This window comes from Sinohyriopsis cumingii, chromosome 19 (genome assembly GCF_028554795.1).
Source record: "Sinohyriopsis cumingii isolate HCF-2022 chromosome 19, ASM2855479v2, whole genome shotgun sequence".
NCBI lineage: Eukaryota > Metazoa > Mollusca > Bivalvia > Unionida > Unionidae > Sinohyriopsis > Sinohyriopsis cumingii.
The window spans coordinates 25,847,968-25,875,529 of NC_142979.1; the positions used below are offsets into that span (position 1 = coordinate 25,847,968).

The following is a 27,562-nucleotide window of genomic DNA, read 5'->3' on the forward strand; positions in this document are numbered from 1 at the left end:
GATTAAAATACGGTAGGGTACATAGGTTTTTATTTGATCCACAAAGTGGAAAAAAGACTAATGCATAAAATACATTCTGTATTTCAGATTATTGTATAAAATAATTTTAGGCAAACATTTGCAGGAAAATGTTGATAATCCATGTATCTTATCAAGTTCTATATATGTCCAACCCACCTTTTGGCTTGCCTGGCGTATTTCCGGTCTGAGAGGGTCCGATTAGACCAACACTGGGTGGAGAGGGAGGCTCGACTGAGTTAAGAGGAAAAAAGTGCATTAGATTTATGATTTGCTTAATAGTATGGCATATTATATCGATGGAGAAATACTGAACAAATGTAATCGATATATATCAGCAAAACGAAACTATATATATATATATATATATATATATATATATATATATATATATATATATATATATATATATATATATATATATATATAAACTCTTGTTTCAGAAAGAAGAGCGCATAGGCCGAAGAACCTGAATTGAGGCCGAAAGTACAACTTAAAGTATATAGATGTAATTCATCGAAGTGACTGAAGAATTACAGAATTACCTTTGACGCGATTGCTATTTCCGGACACCGTGAAACTAAATGACTGCGTATTGTTTCCTCCTAGAAGAAAAGAAAAGAAAGGAATTTACGGAAGCCCATGAAATGTGTAGGTGTTTTCATGAACGTAGATGACTGTAATGTTAGGTAACGGAGAGGACGAGAAATCGGGAAAGGGCAGAGTATTACACTTCATACGAATTCAGCGAAATTATGGTAAACAAGTCAATAAAACTATTTGATTACTGCTCATAAATGCATCAAATTCATTCCATGTACAAAAATCTTTTATCACATGCAAAAATCCGTGAATGATTTTTAGTTTTGCAGCTGCCATTTTATGACAAGCATAAAAACATCATAATTCTTAAATATTGTTAATATTATGCTAAAATCAAAGGGTTGAAATAAAATACCGAATAGCAAAGTTTACATTACTTACCTTTAGGAGCCGAATCAGCTGCCTGACTTACACCCAACCCTTCGACAGTATTTTGGGAAGCTGAATCAACTTGCTGTAGTCGGACTGTGAAAACAAGGGAAACAGATGAAATACGCCTCGAGAAAACTTCGGAATCAATAAAATGTGCTAGAATAACATTTTTAACGCTAGGACCTTCAAGCTCTAACTTTACACAATCATGCAATTCCTACAGTGACTTGTAGAAGGAAGAGCATGTCATCAGAATCAAATTTCAAGTTCTCAGTACTGGTATCGTGCTCGATAAATTTAACGATCCCTCGTCTTAATTTCATTAGTATGTCTTCATTTCATAAGCTAACTACTTATTACTTTTTGCATCGGCAGAGCCGTAGAGGGCGATCACAGGCCCTGGGATAAGAAACACCCGAGCCTCTCCTAGTTCTTGTTCAAATAAAAATGTTCTTTTATAAAATAAAAAAGTGTTGTTTGGCCTGGGCCCCCTTACGGGCCCGGGCCCCGGGGATACATCCCTGGTATCCCCCCCACCTTCTTTTCGGCCCCGTGCATCGCACACTGCTCCCCAATTGGCCCTCTCAGTTCACTCAAAACAATTTACGCAAATTACAAAAAAGGAAATACATTGGGTCTGAAGCTAAAAGATTTCTTTATCAACTTTGATTGAAAAAAAAAGCACGCAAGGCTCAATTGACGGTAATGATTACTATTTAGACATACTTTAAGAATTGTCCTATCTTTTGTTTTGTTGTTGAACTCACGTGTAGGCTTTATTGGTTATTGACAACGGAATTTATAGCGCAAGAAACTACCTGAACCAGTTCCAACCATCAATTTCAGTACAAAATATAATACGCCATTTTGAAATATAGAAACTATTATATGGATCACATATTAAAACAGAACCGTTTTATTGTAAATATATTGCAAACAAGGAAAAACGGCAATTATTTAGTTTCCTTTTTAAAAAAAGCTGTTGCGATAAGTATCCCATCATCTTAGATATTAGTTACCAGGAAGCGTTGTTTGTCACACATACAACTGATCTTTGTCTTACTTAATTCCAGTTTTTGCAACCATTATTTTGTGGTCTTTTATTCCTTATAAGGCAATCCTAAATTACTGAACAAAATAATTTATTCCTTGAAACTGTGAAAGAGAGCTTATGAAGAATTATTTAGTACGTTGATAATGATAATGAAATCGAATAAAGAACAAAGATCATTAGTAAAGAAAAAAGCATTCTGAACTTGCGGTACTAGTTTGTGGTTGTAACGTCATTTTTCAGCACATGATAGGCTATCCATGGCGGACAGTATATCTGGCGGAGGAAGAACCCGAAGAAATAAAACCCAGGAAGAAAACCGTCCCATGGGAAGTTACCGGCAAGCTTTCACGCATACCCACGATATTCGAACCCAAGTGTACATAGGTAAAATGTCAGTGAATATGTAAAGGCGAACGCACATGACCATTGAGTCCTTCAGGGCCCATTGAAATTTCGGATGACAATTTAGACCAAACAACACCATTAAGGCTGTTAGAAGATATGTGAGAGAGAAATGGCTGCTAAAATAAGAATGGAACTATCCTCAGTGAGCCAGCCGTGGATCTAAATCAGACGGGAATGATCTATTATGTAGATTGTAAGGCAATGTTAACTTTACCAGGGCCTAACAGATCTATTATGTAGAGGGCTTAACAGATCTATTATGTAGATTGTAAGGCAATGTTAACTTTACCAGGGCTTAACAGATCTATTATGTAGATTGTAAGGCAATGTTAACTTTACCAGGGCTTAACAGATCTATTATGTAGATTGTAAGGCAATGTTAACTTTTCCAGGACTTAACAGATCTATTATGTAGATTGTAAGGCAATGTTAACTTTACCAGGGCTTAACAGATCTATTATGTAGATTGTAAGGCAATGTTAACTTTACCAGGGCTTAACAGATCTATTATGTAGATTGTAAGGCAATGTTAACTTTTCCAGGACTTAACAGATCTATTATGTAGATTGTAAGGCAATGTTAACTTTACCAGGGCTTAACAGATCTATTATGTAGATTGTAAGGCAATGTTAACTTTACCAGGACTTAACAGATCTATTATGTAGATTGTAAGGCAATGTTAACTTTACCAGGGCTTAACAGATCTATTATGTAGATTGTAAGGCAATGTTAACTTTACCAGGGCTTAACAGATCTATTATGTAGATTGTAAGGCAATGTTAACTTTACCAGGGCTTAACAGATCTATTATGTAGATTGTATTATGTAGATTGTAAGGCAATGTTAACTTTACCAGGACTTAACAGATCTATTATGTAGATTGTAAGGCAATGTTAACTTTTCCAGGACTTAACAGATCTATTATGTAGATTGTAAGGCAATGTTAACTTTACCAGGGCTTAACAGATCTATTATGTAGATTGTAAGGCAATGTTAACTTTTCCAGGGCCTAACAGATCTATTATGTAGATTGTAAGGCAATGTTAACTTTACCAGGACTTAACAGATCTATTATGTAGATTGTAAGGCAATGTTAACTTTACCAGGGCTTAACAGATCTATTATGTAGATTGTAAGGCAATGTTAACTTTACCAGGGCTTAACAGATCTATTATGTAGATTGTAAGGCAATGTTAACTTTTCCAGGACTTAACAGATCTATTATGTAGATTGTAAGGCAATGTTAACTTTACCAGGGCTTAACAGATCTATTATGTAGATTGTAAGGCAATGTTAACTTTACCAGGGCTTAACAGATCTATTATGTAGATTGTAAGGCAATGTTAACTTTTCCAGGACTTAACAGATCTATTATGTAGATTGTAAGGCAATGTTAACTTTACCAGGGCTTAACAGATCTATTATGTAGATTGTAAGGCAATGTTAACTTTACCAGGACTTAACAGATCTATTATGTAGATTGTAAGGCAATGTTAACTTTACCAGGGCTTAACAGATCTATTATGTAGATTGTAAGGCAATGTTAACTTTTCCAGGACTTAACAGATCTATTATGTAGATTGTAAGGCAATGTTAACTTTACCAGGGCTTAACAGATCTATTATGTAGATTGTAAGGCAATGTTAACTTTTCCAGGGCTTAACAGATCTATTATGTAGATTGTAAGGCAATGTTAACTTTTCCAGGACTTAACAGATCTATTATGTAGATTGTAAGGCAATGTTAACTTTACCAGGGCTTAACAGATCTATTATGTAGATTGTAAGGCAATGTTAACTTTACCAGGACTTAACAGATCTATTATGTAGATTGTAAGGCAATGTTAACTTTACCAGGGCTTAACAGATCTATTATGTAGATTGTAAGGCAATGTTAACTTTACCAGGGCTTAACAGATCTATTATGTAGATTGTAAGGCAATGTTAACTTTACCAGGGCTTAACAGATCTATTATGTAGATTGTAAGGCAATGTTAACTTTACCAGGGCTTAACAGGTCTATTATGTAGATTGTAAGGCAATGTTAACTTTACCAGGGCTTAACAGATCTATTATGTAGATTGTAAGGCAATGTTAACTTTACCAGGGCTTAACAGATCTATTATGTAGATTGTAAGGCAATGTTAACTTTACCAGGACTTAACAGATCTATTATGTAGATTGTAAGGCAATGTTAACTTTACCAGGGCTTAACAGATCTATTATGTAGATTGTAAGGCAATGTTAACTTTACCAGGGCTTAACAGATCTATTATGTAGATTGTAAGGCAATGTTAACTTTTCCAGGGCTTAACAGATCTATTATGTAGATTGTAAGGCAATGTTAACTTTACCAGGACTTAACAGATCTATTATGTAGATTGTAAGGCAATGTTAACTTTACCAGGGCTTAACAGATCTATTATGTAGATTGTAAGGCAATGTTAACTTTTCCAGGACTTAACAGATCTATTATGTAGATTGTAAGGCAATGTTAACTTTTCCAGGGCTTAACAGATCTATTATGTAGATTGTAAGGCAATGTTAACTTTACCAGGACTTAACAGATCTATTATGTAGATTGTAAGGCAATGTTAACTTTACCAGGGCTTAACAGATCTATTATGTAGATTGTAAGGCAATGTTAACTTTACCAGGACTTAACAGATCTATTATGTAGATTGTAAGGCAATGTTAACTTTACCAGGGCTTAACAGATCTATTATGTAGATTGTAAGGCAATGTTAACTTTTCCAGGGCTTAACAGATCTATTATGTAGATTGTAAGGCAATGTTAACTTTTCCAGGACTTAACAGATCTATTATGTAGATTGTAAGGCAATGTTAACTTTACCAGGGCTTAACAGATCTATTATGTAGATTGTAAGGCAATGTTAACTTTACCAGGACTTAACAGATCTATTATGTAGATTGTAAGGCAATGTTAACTTTTCCAGGGCTTAACAGATCTATTATGTAGATTGTAAGGCAATGTTAACTTTACCAGGACTTAACAGATCTATTATGTAGATTGTAAGGCAATGTTAACTTTACCAGGGCTTAACAGATCTATTATGTAGATTGTAAGGCAATGTTAACTTTTCCAGGACTTAACAGATCTATTATGTAGATTGTAAGGCAATGTTAACTTTACCAGGACTTAACAGATCTATTATGTAGATTGTAAGGCAATGTTAACTTTACCAGGACTTAACAGATCTATTATGTAGATTATATGGTATAATGAACTTTACTCGGGGTTAAAACAGTCAACTATATTAAGTATTATCGATTTTATAAAACTTCATATTTAAACTGATAAAGACATTTATTTGATTAAAACCACAATTTAAATTTCTATACCAGCTGGTCCCTTGGAATCCATGGAGAAAATGACCCTTTGGTTGGGATCTATTGATTGGCTGTCCACCAAATTGGTATTCGTTTTTGAATCTGAAAAAAAAACCCAACAAAATAAATATGTAAAACAATTGGCGAGGACATATAAGTACACATTTACAAGAGTAACTAATCATACTTAATTAAATATTTGGACAAGTTGTTAAAACATGCTTTGGTTACGTAAGAAAAGGGTATAAAGAATTGCTTTCGGGATTCTCGTAAATGACATGATGCGAGGACAGAGAAAAACGGACACCAGAAATGATGACAGAGTAGCATTCATACATACATACATGCATACATGCATATATACATACATTCGTACGTACGTACGTACGTACATACATACATACATACGTACATACATACACTTGGCTATTTATCTATCTATCTTTCTATACATACATACATGCATACATACATACATACATACATACATACATACATACATACATACATACATACATACATTGGTATGAAACGTACCTTTACGAGATTGATCTGCAAAGAAGGAGAAGTCACTCGGGTTGGACAATAGATTAATAAAGTTGTGAGTCGGAGCGGATTGTGACATATCTGGCATCCGATTACTAGCGTCAAGGGGAGGAGCGACTGGAGCTGTGGCAACGTTCGTCGCCGCCCGGAACTGTTCTACTGGAAGACTCTTCAGGTCAGTCAACCCGGAACCTTGACTTGGAACGGATGGCTGTAGTCCACTTTGGATGACACTGTTCGATGGAACCTGGGAATTAACCTGCTGCGAGGGAATTTGGTTGTTCATATGATTGACATTTGACAAATCTTGAAGTCCAAATACGGGTTGCACATTGAATGTAGCCTGAGACTGTGAAGAGGTTAGGTCAGTAAATTGGAATTGGTTGGAAAAAGCCTGTCCCATTGGTGCATTCATGCTGGTATTAAAACCCTGGACAACCCTGTTCGCAACCTGACTAGATTCAGCTGGTACAGCTCGAACGGGTTCGTTATTCTGGAATTGAATGCTGAAAGTTGGTTGATCAGAAGGAACCCTGGGAAAGGCAGTATCAACACCTGTACCGGCTCGACCAGTCTGAAGCTGCTGCCTGAAGTTTTCCACATTCTGAGGAAGCGGCTGGAATCTGGTCATGAAACTCTCAGTTATAGATGGTCCCATGATCGATGCCTGGTTCTGGGTTGGAAATCCAGTCATTCCCTGTTGGAACTGGCCATTCGTATCAGCAATACTATCTTGGAATTGGTCCCGTTGACCAAACATACTAGAGCTTGGTCCAAATCCAGATGTAGGTGTTAGTGGTATGCCCGATGGTTGAGCGCTTAAACCCGGTTGCTGCTGAGGAATGATGATGGTGCCAGAGAAACCCCTGGGAGGCAAGATAGGGGCGGGTGCCAGCATCGGAGAGGTGGGAACTGAGGAACTGGCGCCGTTCGATCCGCTATTTTGAGCAGGTATCGTTGGGAAACTGTCAACTGAGTTGGATAAATCATATAAAAATAATATGTATGTATGTATGTATGTATGTATATGTGTGTGTGTGTATGTACGCACGCACGCACGTACGTACGCGTGTGTGTATGTATGTATGTTTGTATGGATGTATGTATCTATGTATGTATGTAGGTAGGTAGGTATATATGCGGTTTGAAGGCACATCATCACAATATTGACTATATAGCATCGAGTGAAAATCAGTTTGTAAAAATATTAAGGTATGAAAAACGAAGTGAAATATATGAACGGGTAAACACTAAGGCAATATAGATTTTTTAACAGATTACAAAAGAGAGACACAAGAATTGACTGATTCTGTTATGTACATACAGATGTTACTATAAAAACTGGGCATATTTTCTGGCAGTACCATTATTTCATTTATTTGTATGCTTTATTTAGTAATAAAGTGTGTGGCTACAAACTTAATGTAGAGACTCCGTCTCGTTCATTTTACCATTTCATTTTAAATTACATAATTAGGATTTTGTTCGGGAAAACTATGAAACAAGAATTCTGATTATATTAAATAAATATATATATTTAAAAAAAAGGGCTATAAAATCGACAATAGTGAAGTCGTAACACACAATACCTAGATACACATAAGCATATCACGATCAACATGCATATACGTTTTGAAAACAGTCACGTCCGTAATTATATTTCGTGGGTGTTACCTTACAGCTGACAATATGAAAGCCTAATACACACCTTGATTAAATCGATTGGTTAACTTGTCCAGATATAGATATGGCATTACCTTGTGGAAATTGTGGGATGGTTGGAGCCTGTCGAATCGACGTATCTGAGAATGAATCAATTTAGCGTCAATCAGTTAAGCAATCATAAATCAAAATAAATTGCCATTTACATGCACGTGATTTTAAAAAAACGCACAAAACTTTCATAGCGCAAGCAACAATCAAAGTTATGATTTGTGGGCAATATTTACTGTTTTTATAAAAGAACGCAGGCAAAGAAAACGATCCGTACCGAAGATGATGTCTGGTATACCAATTTAGTTATGATCTCTGGTATGTAAATTTAGTTATGATGTCTGGTATACAAATTTGGTTATGATTATATTGGCATGGTAAAGATACATAAAGCTCGTGCTGAGCGATAATACAAGTAGATGATACACCTGTAGAAAATCAACATAAACAATTGAAACACATTATCTATGGTACGCGGCCGATACAAACAGAACATCTTGTATTTAATATCAGACATATACATGTAATAATCATCACCCATATTACAAGAAGATGATTAAGGCGATATTTCGGTTTGTCGCTTGGGATGGGAATAGCTTCATCGCTAACTAGAATGAAAATACAACTGTCGAACTCATCTAACACCCATGTCTGCTGCTAAATAGCCCCCATTATACTTTGGGCTTTACCAGTATAATTCAGGTATAACAAAGTGAAATAAGTTATCATTTTTTTCTGCTTTTTGGTTCTCAAAAACGACCTACCCTGTCCTCCATTGCCTTGTGTCAGCCGCTGCCTCTGCCACTGCTGTGCAACAGCTCTGTCTAGCACCACTACAAAGCGATGTCGAAAGCAGAATATATGTGGCGGAAAGCTAATTAAGTCCCATTGCTGGCTAATTAAGCAACATTGCTAGCTAAGTAAGTCCCATTGCTAATCACCAAAGATTTGAGTGACGTAGAATTTGATTTATGCGCTTAAAAGACATCACAAAGTTCAGAGCTGTAAGAACTCATACTGCACAGAACATATAATATAGTATAAATTGTTAGCATAACAGATCTTCATTGTGATTTTTAGACATACGTCGATGATTATTCCTTTCTTTTGCTCTGTTAAAATCATTTATGGACTATAGTGGATAATAGTTGATAGGATTGATATCTTTAAAAACGTTAAGAATTATCTTAAATAGTTCCGAACATCACTTTTCTACACACAAATTATGAAAATGTAAAATTTATATAAAGAAATTGTTGACGTCTTCAAAAGTTTTAACGAATCGTCCATATCTTTGTAAACTATGAAAACTATAAAGCAAATCTTAAAAGAAAATCTTCAAAAAACTAACTCACACATAATTATTAATTACATGAGGATGATAATTCTTAAAACTGTACTTTTTAAGTAGCCAGAGATCTTAACGGCAAGCCAACGTTGCGTTGATGAATAGATAAAAAAGTGTTTCACCTCCACTATCAGGCTGGTTTCTGCGCCGCGGCTGGAAGGGCATACGTACCCGTCGCACATCTAGAAGCAGTGTATAGGCAGCATTAAGCAAAAATACGTGAAAATAGGCCTGGGGATTACAGAACTCTGAGCGTGAGTCTGAGAATGAGTTCTTATTCTCAGACAATCGAAAGCGACTTTTAAAAATAAATATCTTTGTGATTGATAGATGAAAATTCTAACGCTCAAGTTTGTTTTAATCTCCAGGCCAGTACGAGCGAAGCAGTGCAGTAAAAGAAAAGATACAGGAATAATTAAGCATGCTATCAAAAGTGTTCGTGTAAGCAGTAAGCCGTGTTTTGAGTGAACAATAAAACAATTTTGTGCGAGCAATAAGCCGTGTTTTGTGTGCGCAATAAGCCGTGTTTTGTGCGAGCAATCAGTCGTGTTTCGTGAAAATTGTAACATTCCAAACTATTTGTTTAATTTATTGTAAACTTTTTTTCCCAAGACCTATACATGTAACACAATACTCGAGCTTTTTGACTTGTTCTTCTAAATAATTCGAAGGTAATTGTTTGGCAGAGTAAAGTTGAACTAAATTCTTTAGTTTTAATTTCAGCATTCACAGTGTCTTAAAACTAAATACAAAGACCTGAAGAATTCATTCTTTTGGAATTTGAGTTGTTGTTACTGGTTTAACGCCACGTTTTTGCACATACACGGTGGCTAGTATATTTGGCGGAGGCAGAACCCCAAAAAAGAATTTGTGTACACTGGTCGCCGAGAATTGACAGGAGACAGTGATATTTCAAAGTTTATGGGTCCAAATGTAATATAAGTTATCTACTGGATTTTTTTTAAAAGGTAAACAGTTATTTATAGAACATAAAAAGAGTGAGATAGAAAGATCAAATATGTTCTTTGCGGTACTTGCAGCTTATTTTGCTAGCACTAATGCCTCAGTTAGATTCCGCATTTGGTTTGGTGTTTTACGGAACAACATCACAAGTAGGTTAATGCCAAGGTAATTGGAGTCAAGCATTCTGCCTGGATATAAATCATTATCTCTTGAGCCTGAACCTCGTGTTCGCAGTCTGTATCAAGTCGGAAGCCACATGCAACTACTTCAATTTTTTTTTTGTAAGACCCATGCTATTTTATTGACCATCAATAAAATAAACACCTTCAAAAACTAGTATAGCTATAATAATCAATCCAGTAAAAAATTTATCTGATATACAATGGAGGATAAGAACAGAGAGGTGAAAACAGGTAAATGTCTAGAAACTAGTGGTACGAAAAAAAAAAATAACAGGTGACACATTTATGTGCAGACGACGATTGCCCCCAATAAGTATGGGACATAAAACCTCACTATATATATATATATATATATATATATATATATATATATATATATATATATATATATATATATATATATATATATATATATATATATATATATATATATATATATATATATATATATATTGTGTGTGTGTGTGTGTGTGTGTGTGTGTTTGTCAGGGTGTGTTAATGAGTCAATGGGCTTTGGAAATAGCCTAATTGTAAATGTATTACGTTTAGCTTACAAAAATGGAAATCGACAATATAAGCTGTCTCTACAGTTTGAGTGAAAAATCAATGTGTTTAATGTCTGACTTGTTCTTTTTCTCTTCGAGATCTTTGTATTCTTGGCCAAACGACAAGATAAGTTTCGTTATCACTATAGACGCAACAAAAGAGGAAAACTTAAGACGATTTGATAAAGTTTGGCGATTGTCATTTTGGCATTGGCTTGTATATGCTAGGTGAGTAATTTCATGTCGCTTTAAGACTTCTGTGTTCACATATGTTGCTATGGTAAAACGATACAAACTGATGAAATATATCCTCTTTTAATAATAACAATTTTCTAAGACAAAGCGTTTTGAAAGCCGTAAAATTATCGTATAATCCAGTGCTGAGGATGCCAATTGAAAGTTTACAAATATATCGGTGTGCACATATTTAAACATTTTCATCACTATATTTAATGTGATTTAGAGAAAAAAAGGAATTCTAAGTAATTTAGATTTTTCATGGAGATATAATTTTTATACGATTTGAGAAGACAGCCGACATTTTTCGAATGGCTTATTGCTGGTCAAAGTTTCATTATATATACAATATATGTTGATTAACCAAAATGAAAGAGCGCTGAGTTCGCAGTAGTGACGAAACCTTTGATCTTTTGAAATAATCAACTGTTTTGGATATAAGGCCTTTAAAAAATATACCATGATTGATAAGTTCTTTGCTCTTCGGATTAGATTATTAATGAATATACAATCGACACGAATGTGCCTCAATGTATGAACAATGCTCGTCACACTTGACTTAAGGTAGTTTTCGTTCAACTTTTAGACAGGTGTCTAGGCCAATCTCACGATAAGGGGACAGCAAGTATAGCTTGTCAATGAAACTGACAAAACAGTTATTAATTTTGTCAATTTTCATAAGGTATATGTTACACAAAGTGTAGTGGACACAGCATTTATCACACAAGAATATTCGCACATGAAGGTTAGGGCTTACCTCTATTAGCTATAGTACCAGTTAAAAGTGACGCAGTCCTATGTCTATATATCGCTGCTAAGATATAGCAGATTTTTAATATTATACAGTATAGAAGAGTTCTTCCTTCGTTTGGGTCAGTTTCGTTTTACCCATCACATTAAACTTTACACTAGTGTGAAGCGTGAAATTCGCTAGCAGTATAAAAAGAAATAAAGTCATGTTGCAACAGAGATCTATCTATCTATCTACCCATCCATCCATCTATCTATGTATCTATCTATGTATCTATCTATCTATCTATCTATCTATCTATCTATCTATCTCCCTCTCTCTCTCTCTCTCTCTCTCTCTCTCTCTCTCTCTCTCTCTAACTTTATTATTATAATTATTATTAATATTATTATTATTATTATTATTGTCGTACCTTTGACAGAGTTAGAACTAGTCCAGACAAATTTCCAACTATTATATATATATAATGCTTTAACATAATGGAAAAATGTATTCAATGAGTACTTTATCTTGCATCATTACCTGCCATTGTGCCGCCAGGAGAACCGAAGAGAGACGCAGCGCCGTTGAACTGTGGTGGTGGGATGCCTAAATTTGTCATGCCGTTAACTTGGCCGCTGCCTGGGAAAGACGATCCTGCTATTCGTTGGACAAGACGAACAAATCAATTAGATCATGTCTAGCTATAGTTCTTACTTTGATGTCTTAATTTATGTCGAGTGATGAAATAAACATAGATAATTCTAAATTATGTCATAGGTTTAGTAGATGTATTATACTTGTGCTATGTTTAGGGTTCGGCTCGTATGTCGAAGAAGTTGAAATTTAGCTTACAATCATGCGGCAGATGCTATCTGTTGTCAATATTTATAAAAAACGACAACAACAAAACTAAAAACAAGCAAACATCTGACAAAACGAACTCAATAGACAACATAAATGGGCTGGGCAAATGCACTGCGATAAAAATAAGGCACGCTTAAATTTGATCCAGTGACATCGAATGATTTCATGCATTCGACCATATCGTATAGTGCCTATGATATAACTGAAAGTTTAGGTGAAGAAATACACCCACCCCCTCCCTATTCCATTTGGAAAAAAAGTGACGGCTTTTTCTGAATATAAAATTGTTTTTTAATTAAGAATTATAGAAAATGTGCGATTTTATATATAACAAACGCGCAACCCGCGATCGTACATCATATATAACTAATGACCTAGAATCTGATAGGCACTGGATTCCAAACGAGTTCATATCAAAATAAACAAAATAGGAATCCAAATCCATCAATAACAAATATTTAATAACACAAAAGCTGGAAAATGGAGATGTGAAAATAATAATGTTTCCCAACGCTTCTATCAAAAGCAAGGTCTTGCTCAGGGACAATAAAAGACACACACACAGACAAATACACGTGTAACTTTTTGTGATTGTTTTTATCGTCCAAATTATTCTGCTTTTGGCGAATATATTGAATTGGAAGGGAAGCTAGTCTAATATTTGTATAAGATATACAAAAATTATGCCAGCAAAAAATTGTTTAGTGCACTAATTCCATATATCTGTTAGTCAATACCAATGATCAAAGTTTCTACCAATAATTAGACAATATTAGAAAAACTGGTTCTCAAAAAAGATTTGATCTGAAATTTAGAAATAAATGCATTTAAAGCTTTTGTTACAGAACATGATGACTGTACATCTTTGCCCATGCAAGATAAACGTTTCAGTATTAGGAATAATGTAAAAGCTGATTATGCATGTTTAATTAAAAACATTTTTTATTATCAAGAACTTAACATTTTACGGGATTCGTTAAGTAATGAAGCATGAAAATGAAATATACACTGTATGAGCGGCCACGCCAAAGCAAAAGCTGTTCACAAATAGTTTAATAGTTTACAATTGATTTTAAAGCTTCATGGCGTATGAATAGTATATAACTGATTTTCAAATTTCACAACTTTATAATTAGTGTATGTGTGTGTGATTAGGATTTTTAACGTAGCTTTTAAAAAAAATTCAGTCATATCGCTACGATGTCTGCAGTGTGGCAGTTTACAGTGATGTCTAGCACTGGGGCATCATGCCGTAGACATGTAGCATGATGTCCCACCCAGTCACATTATCCTGACACCAGGTCAACAAGTTCTAACAATGAATAGTGTATAATTGATTTTCAAATTTCATAACTTCATGAATAGTGTATAATTGATTTTCAAATTTCATAACCTTGTGAATAGTGTATAATTGATTTGAAAATTTCATAACCTTGTGAATAGTGTATAACTGATTTTAAAATTTCACAACTTCATGACTAGTTTATAATCGATTTTAAAATTGCCCAACTTCATGAATAGTGTATAATTGATTTTCAAATTTCACAACTTCATGAATAGTGTATAATCGATTTTCAAATTTCACAACTTCATGAACAGTGTATAATTGATTTTCAAATTTCATAACTTCATGAATAGTGTATAATTGATTTTCAAATTTCATAACTTCATGAATAGTGTATAATCGATTTTCAAATTTCACAACTTCATGAATAGTGTATAATTGGTTTGAAAATTTCATAACCTTGTGAATAGTGTATAACTGATTTTAAAATTTCACAACTTCATGACTAGTTTATAATCGATTTTAAATTGCCCAACTTCATGAATAGTGTATAATTGATTTTCAAGCATCTGGATTTCATGAATCCTGTAATATATATATATATATATAAAGTTAAATTTTAATATATTTTAATAGTTAAAGCAACAGTAATGAATTTAAAGAAATAATTAAAAAGAACTATATTTTAACTATTGTTGATTAATATTATCCAAGCGCATGAATACGTAAGTAGTTCCGTTCAGTTTGTTATGAAACAGTAACTTCAGTTTAGTGCGATCTTAATCAGTCCAAATAGCTGTCAACAAAGGCTTTGTACCAAACAATTTAATTGTATTAAAATCACGTTGAAGGGAAACAGAAAAGGCTGATGTATAAGACAACCTTAGCAGCTAAACAAACACAAAACAAATAATCTATAAACTGAAAAAAAGTCCTGACGGTATTTCGAAAAAAAGCAATCTCGACGACGATATGAAAAGTACACAAATTAGTAATCTCCGGTCATTGTGACGATATGAAAAGTACACAAATTAGTAATCTCCGGTCATTGTGACGATATAAAATTGATTGCTTACCATATTTGGACTAAGAGGAACGTTTTACTTTGTGTTAAGAAGCTATTTGGTAACAACAGCTTCTTTATGGTGCTAGATCAATTAACAATTTCCCAATCACACACTTGTCAGTAATGTCATGTTGTATCATTAAAAATGTTATATATATATATATATATATATATATATATATATATATATATATATATATATATATATATATATATATATATATATATATATATATATATATATATGAGAATTTAAACTTAACTTCAAACATGCACAACATATATACTAATTTAAAAATAAAACCTTCACATACTTGTGAACTTTAATACAGATATAAAAATTTGATTTGCAAAAATAGTGCTGGCCATAAAAATATACTGGACAAAAGCTTTAATTAAAAGTTATTTATGTAAGATACCAAACCATTTGAATATTCGGGAAATACACACATACATATGGTATATGTAATGAACAAAAGCTAAATGTATTCACAGCTACTTGCAAAGCATGTACATACTAAACTTTGGACAAACTATGAAGCAAATAATTTTAATAAAAAGCCAAAGGACCACGTCCAAAACAGTAAAGCATGTGGTCATCGGATAATTTTAAATCATGTAAAACTTCATTGATTTATTTCTTTATTCAGTTTGTTCATGCATGAAGCTGCTTTATAATGGAATCTGATAACTTCTACAATTTAGAAAGAAATAAAGAAAGATAGGCAGATAGGTACAAAGACAGAAAGAAAGAGAGATAAAAGAAGAAAACGCAAATTAGTCAATAAAACAAAAACGAAAAAAAAGACTTAAAAAATAAGACAATACTGAAAACCGTTCGACACTATAATGATCGGTTTTTGTGTGTATTTACAGTATGGTGGCCTTTACCTCATGCTTAGTGTAAAGGTTGGAAAACATACGATTCCAAGAACTACAATGTGCCTAAAAAGACACCATAAATGGATGATACGAAGAAGCATACCATTTTACCGCCCTGGAAGCTAAAGTTAAAAAACGGTTGAAATTCAAATTTGCATGCAAGTGATAAGTAGCACTAACTTAGATGAGATCAGTTATTACATAAACCCTTGCAAGAATTATATGAATGGAAATGTGTACCTTTTCCAGTAAGCCCCATTAAAATCTCGGAATATTATGCTATCGCATAAAATTGTTTCACTATGAAAATAATTCTATTGCTAACAACATACACTTTTAGACTAATTTGTATTGTTTTTAACCTTTTTTTATTTAACGAAATTAGCCTTTAATATCTGGCACTTTCCCCATTACAAATTCATGTGGACTGACACATTTTCTGTTTCTCTAATACACGTTTACAAAGACGTATTAATTTCAATATATTTTCCTAGTTTCCAAGCCTGTATTCTTCGCAATAGGAAATCTGCGCTTGAAAAAAGAAAATAGGACAAAGAACTTCGCTCTCTTTAGATAGCAGAAAATAATTATTTGGGAAAGTGGCCGATGTAATTAAAAGCCATATTGAACAAAACTTCCATATAACTGTTACATATCAAACCCGTTTGTTTATTAGGCCTTTAACTGCATGATAGATCTTTAGTTGCGGACATAAAGTGTACCATAAATTCTTGAATGTGCAAAATATAACCCACACCCTTTCCGCATATAACATCAAAATCTATCCAAAGCCGCATATACTAGTTTATACGTGGAGTACAACTGCAAATAACGTAGACCATGATCTGATATCACATCAGCAGATCAGGATCTGTGTTGTCTCTTTCTCGGACTAGTCCTAATAATTTAGACAGACTCAAATCTGTTGGCGCATTATACGACGGCAAAATCTGGATCTACGCGGTTTGCATCTGAACTCAACTTATAGGCGAATATATCAGTAGTTTATTTTTTGCTTTTTGCATTCCATGTTCACCCTGAACTTAAAGGTGAAGTTCTGTCAGACATATACCGCTCCGGTGGCCTAGTGGTTAGAGCGTCCGCCTCGGATGCGGGAGGTCGTGGGTTCGATCCCCGGCCGAGTCATACCAGAGACTTAAAAAATGGTACTAACGGCTGCCTCGCTTGGCGTTCAGCATTAAGAGGTTAGTGTTAGGACTTGTCGGCCTGGTGTCAGGATAATATGATTGGGTGGGACATCATGCTACATGTCTGCGGCATGATGCCCCAGTGCTAGACATCACCATAAACTGCCACATTGCAGACATCGTAGCGATATGACTGACAAATTGTTAAAGCTAAGTTAAAAATCAAAAATCACATCACATCACATCACTGTCAGACATATGCCCGGTTACACAACTTTATTCCACTGCTTTAAACTTGTTTTTACCAAAACCTAATAATCATTTCCTTTAGAATTCTGAATGATTGATGTTAGTCCTGTTGTGCTGCTTGTAACACGTACTATATTATTGAGCTTCCAGCTAAGTTCTAAGAACTGGAAGTGAAATCCGTTTCGCTTGGCAAATGAGTTATGCTTAAATCAAGCCGGCCTAACGAAATTTATCAATATTTAATAAGGTGTTCCCTGCAAGTTTATAATTACACATTACTGAACTTCCATGTGATATTTGTATATATTCTAGTCGAAACAGATGTCATGTATTGTAATTAATTTGGCTCTATTTGCTGTCTATATCACATGGTTTACGGCACAACTAGCGCCTGATTTATCGCCCATCCGCCACCCTTTTCCATCCAAACCCCCATCCCCCTCTCCAACCAATCATGTGTCAGCAGTGGGTGGGGATAATAATAATAATAATAATAATAATAATATTAGTAATATCTGCGAATAATACATCTGATTCTGAATCAATCAACCAGTCTTACATGCAGTCCTCAAACATAAAAATATTTAACTATAAAAGCAAAGTGTATATATAGAAATAAAAGTCTACTTACTAATTATCTCACACAGACACACAAATACATTAGATTTAACCATGTGTTATATATATATATATATATATATATATATATATATATATATATATATATATATATATATATATATATATATATATATATATATATATATATATATATATATCTGTGAGATAAGAAGGTGGCGAGGGTATCCAGGTTAAGTATTAGTTTTAACCATATATATATATATATATATATATATATATATATATATATATATATATATATATATATATATATATATATATATATATATATATATATATATATATATATATATATATATATATATATATATATATATATATTTGAGAGATAAGAAGGTGGCGAGGGTATCCAGATTAAGTGTCTCAATAGTGGCGGCGCGAGGGTTGGAGACATACGGGGATAATGTTCTTTAGTGGGGTCCCTACTGTGTCACAGAGATCAGTTTTCATATAAGTTATCAGCCTCAATCTCCTTTTCCCATCAAAATATAAGGTTGTTTTTGTAGAAATATCCCAGTGACACTAACGTGTTGTGAAATACTATGAAAAACCTAGCTGCAATAAAAAAAATCACGGCGGTGACCCCTTCGTCTGGCGCCCGGAGGCAATTTACCTACACCCCGGCCCTTCTCCAACCGCGCCGCCACTGTATCTCATTTTTAAAAAATACTTTTGGCAAAATCAGAAAGAATAAATTTGTAAAGCATGCTCCTAAATGAATAGTGTTGTAATTTCGCATACATTTACATGTGTGCTGCTATCATAGTGTAGAGTGTATTATGACAATAAACAAAGTGATTACGTATGTTCTAAGATTTTATAGGAAAATAAAGTGAAATAAAATAGAATAAAATCCGGCTTACCCATGGATCCAGGTGGTACCATTTGGAACCCAGGGACCGCCGGACCCCTTTGCATCATTGGCCCTTGGAAACCTGGCTGTGTTCCGGGTAGCCCCAGGAAACCTGGCTGCATTCCGGGTGCTGAGAATATATATAAGGTGTTCTCATTGTGGTGTATGCATTGGTTTGATAAATCAAACTTTAAAAACTTTACAAAATAAAAATAAGCAACAAATGTCTTTTCGTCGGAACTTAAATATGAGTGTTATATGCATAAGATTTTTAAAGTCTCAGGATGTCTTTATCTTTTTGTGTCTTTACATATATATCAATTATGTCCATACATACCTCCACCAAAGCCGGAATGGAAAGGGCCAAAACGTGGAGCTGCAAGGACGAAAATGTTTTAAGCTTTTAATTTGTTAGCAAACACGTTCATATTGAAGCTATTAATATTACTGTATCTTTTAACAGTGAAGTAGTTAAATGCGGCTCTAAGATTTTTTAATTCCTGATCCTGGTTCGAGCCTTCCACCCTCACCAACACTCTTTAGCATTAGCACACGTACATTCCCTAGCGCGGTTTTGAGCATCGCCCGTGTGTGCCTTCCAGTGGAAGTTAGTGCTGCTGTTGGTTGCCAATTTTTTGCAGTTGCATTGGTATGCTTTTGGCCGGCTTGTACCGGAAAATTAATCTGACAAATCTATGACTCTACATGCCTATATTTCTACGATAAAAATCGTAAAAATTTCTTAGATTAAAATCCCTAGCTATCAAAGTTAGCCACCGCTGTTGTGAAAATTAATCGAATTACTGTTGGTGAACGCGACAATTTAATAATTTGAGAAACATAATTGTCATACTTAGACGTGTGCGCACGTATTTGATCTATATAATTATTTCCAAAATAGGCACTGCACTCAAAGAACCATTATGCTCAAAGAGTTATTGTACCAGAATTGTTCCATTCATAACAACAGATGATGAATGACAGTTCCAAAATGGATTCGTCTTCACATGAGCACAAGGAGTGGGATGCATTACCTATTTTTGCCAGGGCTGTTAAGTTCAATTATGAGCTCTATTCTGCATTGCCTAATCAGTTAGTCCGTCATACTCGTGATAGACACATTGCATGTTTGAATCACGTTCGCGGAAAATGATATCTTTCTTATTAATTGACGCAACGTCCAACACATATTTTGATGCACACGAAAATGAAAGTCATATTTAATGATGTATTCATGATGTCAGTTGCACTACCTACCAAGCATGCATATTTGTTTTAGAGTTAGTCCGGTCTGAAACAACACTGTGCTTTCCAGGACCTCGTTTGGCACCCCAGGAGCTCATCTGGGGTTGAATATCCACATCACCGACCAGTGACATATCTGTTTACTATACGAAATCAGTGTGCAACGGCTTAAGACAGCAGCGTGCCGATAAAAATCTAAATGAAAAAACTAGCTTAAAAAACAACCGTTGAGACGATAGTTTTCTTTATTTGTAAGAACAAATTATATTAAACAACCACAGCAAACAATATATACTATTAAAGTACACCTGATTGACACCTATAGCATTTTGAAAGAATTCATGAGCGTAGCTAAACCGGAATTTAAATTACCAGATCAATTGCATGTGTATGCCGTCACAGAAGAGATCAAATCACTGTTGATCCTAAATGCTCTACACAGAACATAAGTTCCAGCGTTTATGGCTCGACCATTACGTATCTGAACCCGAATTGTAATTGCAGTACGTGATTGTGTGCGACACTGCACACACTAAAAAGGCATGTTGATATTGTATGCAACAATCATTATACAACATGTCATCAACGCAAAGGGGAAAAAGATCCGCTTTTAACGTCATTGACTTCTCCCGTCTGTGAGGCTTTGCCTCTCAAGCAGAGCGACTTATTTATGAAATCAGTCTGCATGCTGAATTTGGGAAAACTAAACTGTTGCTGAATCTGAGTATATGATGGTTAATGTGGAATCGGTTGAACATGGTTACATCATCTGCAGTCGTGTTACGATTTACTCAGAAATTTCCAACAGAAAAAGAACTTGGTCATATTGTTAAGACAGCCAGTCTTTGAACAGCCACCAACGCATACCGTGAAAGTCAAATAACACCTAGATGCGACCGAACACGACATCGTAAAAGGGGAAGAAGGTGTCGAAGAGACTATAGTTCAACCTCCACTAGCATCCAAAGACAAGTCAAATAAACCACGCTCTGAAATAATTAACCAACTAGGCTGCCAACAGTCATACGATACGAAAATATGGGCGCAAAAATATGGGCGAGAACGGGGTCAACATATGCTCATATTTTCTCAATTATAATCTCGTCATGAGTCAACCAGAAATCGACAGTTGGGACCACCCTGATGTACCAATAGTCAACTTGGAGTCATCGCATTAGCACGTGAAAATGCGCGGTCGCAGACTACGTCAAAGTCATGCGCAAAAGCATCGAGAGACTGTTTCTACAATGTTAGCTAGAGCGGCCAAAAAACAGTCCAGACTGACATTCACCACGCGATTGTCCGTACAACCGTTCTTGGACAAAGACAATCGTTGAGCATACAAGGAAAAGGTGCAATCGGTGTAGTTCTAAATAAACATGAATGCGTGCAAGAAATTGATGGAGACATAAATATTCTCCAAGAAAAATATTTCTATAACTTTATCTTTATCTCAGTTATATCATTGAGGGAAACTAAACAGACTGTTGTACAGCAAAATACAAAAAGTTGCGTAGATGCTATTTGCGGATTCGTCTCCGAGACCACCGTTGGCCTCGGTGTTGCTGTAAGCCTCTGTTGTATATGGCGATTTACCATCCAGTTTGGGACATGATCCCTACGCCGACCAGCTTAGTATACACGTGTGTATGTTAAGAGTCTAACAAAACAGTTCCAAAATTCGGCTCCATTGCGTATTTAATTGATATCGCATGCTGAAGTCAAGCTAATATATGTCTTGATTCTTTTTTTGAAATAAGTAAAAAAAAATCGTAAAAAATGTGTTGACATGTTTTTTTTTTGTTGTGTTTTTTGTGTGCAAAAGTTGAGCTGACCAAGCTTATTATACCACGTCCATTGTAAAATCTTCAAATTTCGTAGCACTTCATTGTAAAATCTTAAATTTTCGTAGCACTTCATTGTAAAATCTTAAATTTCGTAGCACTTCATTGTCAAGTCTTAAATTTCGGAGATACGTAACCTTGCACGTTGACAAGATGTTCAGACTGGGTGACCAGTAAATATTGCATACAATTCACAATCCCATAAATCCTAAATAGAAGTGATCGGTTTTGAAAAATACCGGAATTTATAAAGTTTGTACCGTAACTATCATATGTACATCAGTCGGATATGCTATCGGAGTTATATCGACAGCAACTGGTGACACTGTCAGACTTGGTAAAATGACTTCTTTGCGGCTGCACAAATGAATAGGCGTCTATTCTAAAACTGTCGATGACGCCTAAAGCAGTGTCAGCACAATTACCAAGCTGTTCTCAGTGGCCAGATAAAACGATTACCACGGCAGAGTTCGAGACAGTATTGACAGAAATGGACAACTTCCGACGACTCCGCGCATAGGTTACATCATCAGGTACGTTCGCGGAAAAGTAGCAGTTGTCTGTTAAAACGTTGAAAAGCATATAGATCACCAACAAAAAAAAAAAAAAAAAAAAGACAAGCAGAATTCAAACTGCAAATAACTGAGGAAATACAACACAATATTAAGTCGATGTCTTGCAATGTCGTATTCTCTCAAAGTTAGTGCTCAATCTTAAAATTTCATACATGTTTTTTTCTGTTTAACTTTAAACTGATACATGATTTAGGGTCCAAAAATGGTGTTTGCAATTAAGAAATAATGCTTTAGGCAAATGAAATAAATAGCTGAGATGGGATGTGGGTGTGGTGCGGATGGGTTCAAGCGCCATGAAGTTGTTTCCATTTACTTAATTAATTTTTAATGCATTGGAGTACTTTGCTTAGGTTTAAACATTGTTTGGAACACAAGAAGATTTGTCTTTAGAGTTGTTTTTTTTAAAAAAAAATAAGTGCATCTCTGTTTGTGACTTCCAGAAAGAATCAAGATGATTTTAAATTTCTTATACTGTATCAATTTTATTTTCATGTTTTGAGCACACATATGTATTGACATTATGTCTTAAATTAGATGAATACTGGCAGTATGTTATGGCAAGCATTAAAGTGTAAACGCGACTGCGTTGGTGCTGGAGGTGATTAATAGTTTTATAACACGTGCACACAAATGTTAGTATCGATGCATAAATCATGTTATGTATATTTGATTAAATTTATATTTAATTTAATTTAATTGTTTATTTGTAAGTTTTAATTTTTTTAAATTCCATTACATGCTATTGTAATGTAACTTTATTTACTGAAAAATGGTTCAGTTCTGACTGATTTTTTCATTTTTGACGTAAACAACCTTATAGAAACATTGTATCTAATGCTGACCTAGTTCCTGACCTTGATTCAGAACCAGTGGTAGTTTGTAGTAAAAAACTTTTAAAAATTCTTATTCTTTCTCAGAGTAAGATTCATAAAGTAGAAACAACGCCATATTTGGACTACGTGTTAAATAACATGTATCAATTAGGTTTTTCCAGAGGATTGACCCACATCCGGGCATATGTTTTGCGTTGTAACTAGATTTATCGTTGATGTTTTGAGAAATAATAGTCATACTTGCCTTATTACTGGAGACGTCCAGCTGTTTTATGTTGTGAATAGTCTTGGGCTAATTTTTTTATTTTCTTCAATTTATTTGGATTTCAATTTTTTTTTTCTGGAAATACTAGTGCTCTAAATTAATTCTTGGACAAAGATTTTTATCGAAATTTATGTAGAATTAAATAAACTGGAATATTATTTTCTGGGATTCAACAAAGAACTGTTGACAGATCATTACGACTCTGACCAGAGCATACGTCATAACCTTCCATTTGGATTTCGTCAGGATTCGAACTCAGTTTCATTAGGACTGTTTATTACTAGGACTTCTATTTTTTTTTAATTCTTGGATTATTTTTGGATTTGATTCGTAAAACCGTAAGTTCTTTGTCTCATTTTACCTTGTTTTTCTAGGGAATTAAATTATCTGTTAAATTGTACAAAGCTTGTTTTCTTCACTCTTCTTGTTACTTTTGTAAAAGCGTAAACACGTAGCAAGCGCACAAATGTGGACATTTATCAAAGCGCTTTTCTTTTGGGGTCTTCCTCCGCAAATGGCTGACAAGTGTCATTTGTTAATGGCACTTGTCTGCACCGTTTATGCATTATGGGCGGCAGTGCGTCTGACATTGTATTCTTTGATCATGATTATATTTTTTGTTCATGTATACTATTAAAAGTTGTCAAAATTACGTTGTCTGTATACATATTCCGCTTAAAGCAGAATTTCTTGAAACAGAAAACTACTAAATTGTCTCAACAACATTTATAATCAATTTGCCCAAATTCAAAGCATAGTTTAGTAACCGAAACGAAAAACTTTAAATTTCATTTACGCACAACTTACGATCTATTTTTCTATTTGTAATGACAGCAAAATTAATTAAATCATCTAGTTGATACTGGCTATGAGAAAAAGATTTTGAATACGCATAACTTACCGAAACCATTGACGGGGAATCTGCCAGGTACCATTGCTGCTTAAATGAAAAGTGGAAGCAAAGCTAGTTTTCAGTGACTTAAGCGTGATGTTACAAGAGAAAACCGATACCAACGGGATGAAAAATTTGCACCATAGTGATACGACACTCACACTTTGATGGTCATAACAGAGAATTAGAAATATACCGGTAGATCATCTTCGTTTGCCAAGGGTAGTTGATCCATTTCACATTGACGCTTTTACATAGGTAACTAGTCAAAAAAGTATTTTGCCGCTCCGCTACATGACTGGATGCAGCTACAAGAAATTATTTGATTAAGTCTGATTGCTGGTTACATCTACCTAGGAAGATAATTGGGAATAATCAGAGCGGCAACCGTACACAGTAACAAATATCGTGAGTAAGTTCGTCTAATCTAATCTTTTACAAACGTTTTTTTTTTTCTTTCTCTTTTTTTTTCTCTCGAGTCAAGGAATGTGCATATCATGTCAAGAAACAAGGAGTTCTCTCATTGTCCAATTGATTTCGCTTTCTGCAGACATTAATTTTTTCATTCACAAAAGGGAACTTGTTGAAAACCAAACCAGATAGCTGTGCCCTCTACCTCAATATAACAACGGCCGATATCATATGAAGCGGATGGACGACCCTTGGATAACGAAGATGGCTGGTAGAAATGCATGTAAACATGAAAATGATACCCTAAGAAGCACAAGCACAAATGACGTCCAGTTCGGCCACCTAATCGCCACAGTGAAACGGTTACAGTGTGTCTCGATGTCTAGGAGATGACTCTTCAATAACAACACAATGAATCGAGTCCATCTTACACATAAACAGGAAACACCTTGATCATAACAAATCAATAAAATGAAATACAAAGAACTTATAATACGTTGATCATAACAAAATCAATAAAATGAATTACAGATAACTTATAACACGTTGATCATAACAAATCAATAAAATAATTACAGATAACTTATAAGAATCTTAACCTCGCTGTACGGTAGTGACCAAAATATATTGAGATATTTGATCTTTTAAAATTCAAGAAATGTGGGCAACCATTATGTTTTCTGAACAATGATTTTAAAGGGAAATGCTGTAATGGATAGATTTCCTTCTTATTTTGTTTAAAATGAGGATTTTCGAAGTTAAACGAGTGTCTTAAATTATGATTTGTTTTGTTGAAGCATTATAAGAGTAATTAATCGCATAAATATAGCCCCGGTCATTAGACCATTTATAATTTTGCAGAAAGTTTTAATTTATTAAATTATTGCCTCTCATTAATTTTGTTCAACCAATTTCTTTATACAGATTTTCTATGCTAACACATATAGTTAATCTGTGTGATAATTCGAGCTAAAACAAATAGTTAATCAGTGGCATAATTTGAGCTGGCACATATATTTTATCCATGTGATAATTCGAGTTGCATATAATTGTTGTTTTAACATGTCTGAAGTTTCTTCAGAACTATTAATCCAGACAACAACTGTATCCTCTGAACGCAAACTGACAAATAATATTGGCATCTTCTACACGTAACCATCACACGTGACACAGGCGTCACTAAACGTAACTTCACAGTCATCTAAACGTAACTTCAGAGATAATACCGTCATCCACTAAACGCAACCTCACAGATAACATCTGCATCCTTTAAACGTAGCCTCAGAGATAACATAAGCATAAGCACCATCTAAAGGTTTCAAAGGTTGTCGTATGAAAGATATACATAGTTTTTATGCAGTGTTAAATGTGCCATGTGTGTGATATGACCATTTTCTATCACTACCTAAGTTTATCCCATGTGTATATCAAATTGACTGGAACTAAGGGTTTCGTTGTCAAACATAAAATGTGGAAAGGGAAGGGTGGGTGCCAGTCTTGCAGAAAAGAGCTTCACGTCATTTTGCTAGAATTTCACTTCACTAGCCATTTATTAAAATCGACTCTAAAGGTTTCATTGTCAGAATTTAAGATATTATATTTTCTTTTCTTCTGATGAATGTGCAAGGGTACTATTATAAGCAAATATTGTATAACTAATCATATTTACGTACAAATATTAATAGACCTAAAACTATATACAGTGTTTATATTCGTCAGAATGGCAAAGTTGATGGTGAAAAAATGTTTTGTGAGATGTTAAGAAGTGTCACATCGATCATAATATAAACTGGGAGTAAAAATTATGTTTTTAGTGAATTCGATAGAATGGTCTCGAAAACTAGTATATCTTATTTTAAGCAAGCAATGGCCTGAATAAAAAAAAACATGCAGAATGTTTAAACTGTATACTTACGTCCAGGAATACCTCGAAACAACACTGAAATAATAATAATAATAATAATAATAATAATAATATTGTCACACTAACAACATAGTAGCAATAGCCCCCATGGCAGATCAACAGACATGTGACTTGACTGAATTAAGCTTGAAAGAAAACATAAAAGTCTTGATTAAATCATTTGTTTATTCAAAAACCGACATATTAGGAACAAATAATGTACAAATCGGTCATATAGTCAGAATTTCAAAATACAATATTTTTGAGAGGGCTCTCTTAGAACATCAAAGAGGTATATTTTCAAATCAGGCAAGTTAATTGTAAGCAATCCAGTTGTTTACAAGCTGAACGACTTGAATGAGGAGGATACAATGAGCATATTTTACTAAGAAGAGTTATCTATGTCTGACAAACAATATGACAAATATAAAGTTGAAAAGATTCCGAAGACAAACGGATGAATTGTAAAGTGTATGAACTACTCTTAAAAAATAAAGAATATAGCGTATCATTTAACCGATGAGAACTAGCTGAAA

At 34.3% G+C, this 27,562-nt stretch overlaps 1 protein-coding gene across 6 annotated transcripts in view; it reads right to left on the reverse strand.

Moving 5' to 3' along the window:
• LOC149775317 (uncharacterized) overlaps positions 1-27,562 on the reverse strand; it is a 59,272-nt gene that overhangs the window by 5,894 nt on the left and 25,816 nt on the right. For 2 of the 6 annotated variants that reach the window (XM_089943180.1, XM_089943179.1), the window contains exons 3-13: positions 27,039-27,062; positions 24,722-24,760; positions 19,396-19,434; positions 19,069-19,188; positions 12,610-12,726; positions 8,106-8,150; positions 6,340-7,320; positions 5,815-5,904; positions 1,003-1,086; positions 564-623; positions 178-252 (exon numbers count right to left, since the gene is read on the reverse strand). In XM_089943180.1, the coding sequence (XP_089799306.1) occupies positions 178-252; positions 564-623; positions 1,003-1,086; positions 5,815-5,904; positions 6,340-7,320; positions 8,106-8,150; positions 12,610-12,726; positions 19,069-19,188; positions 19,396-19,434; positions 24,722-24,760; positions 27,039-27,062 (1,674 nt within the window). Of the gene's footprint in view, positions 1-177; positions 253-563; positions 624-1,002; positions 1,087-5,814; positions 5,905-6,339; positions 7,321-8,105; positions 8,151-8,825; positions 8,895-9,531; positions 9,588-12,609; positions 12,727-19,068; positions 19,189-19,395; positions 19,435-24,721; positions 24,761-27,038; positions 27,063-27,562 lie in introns of those variants that run through there. The other 4 variants (XM_089943182.1, XM_089943181.1, XM_089943183.1 and 1 more) reach the window with 4 other exon arrangements.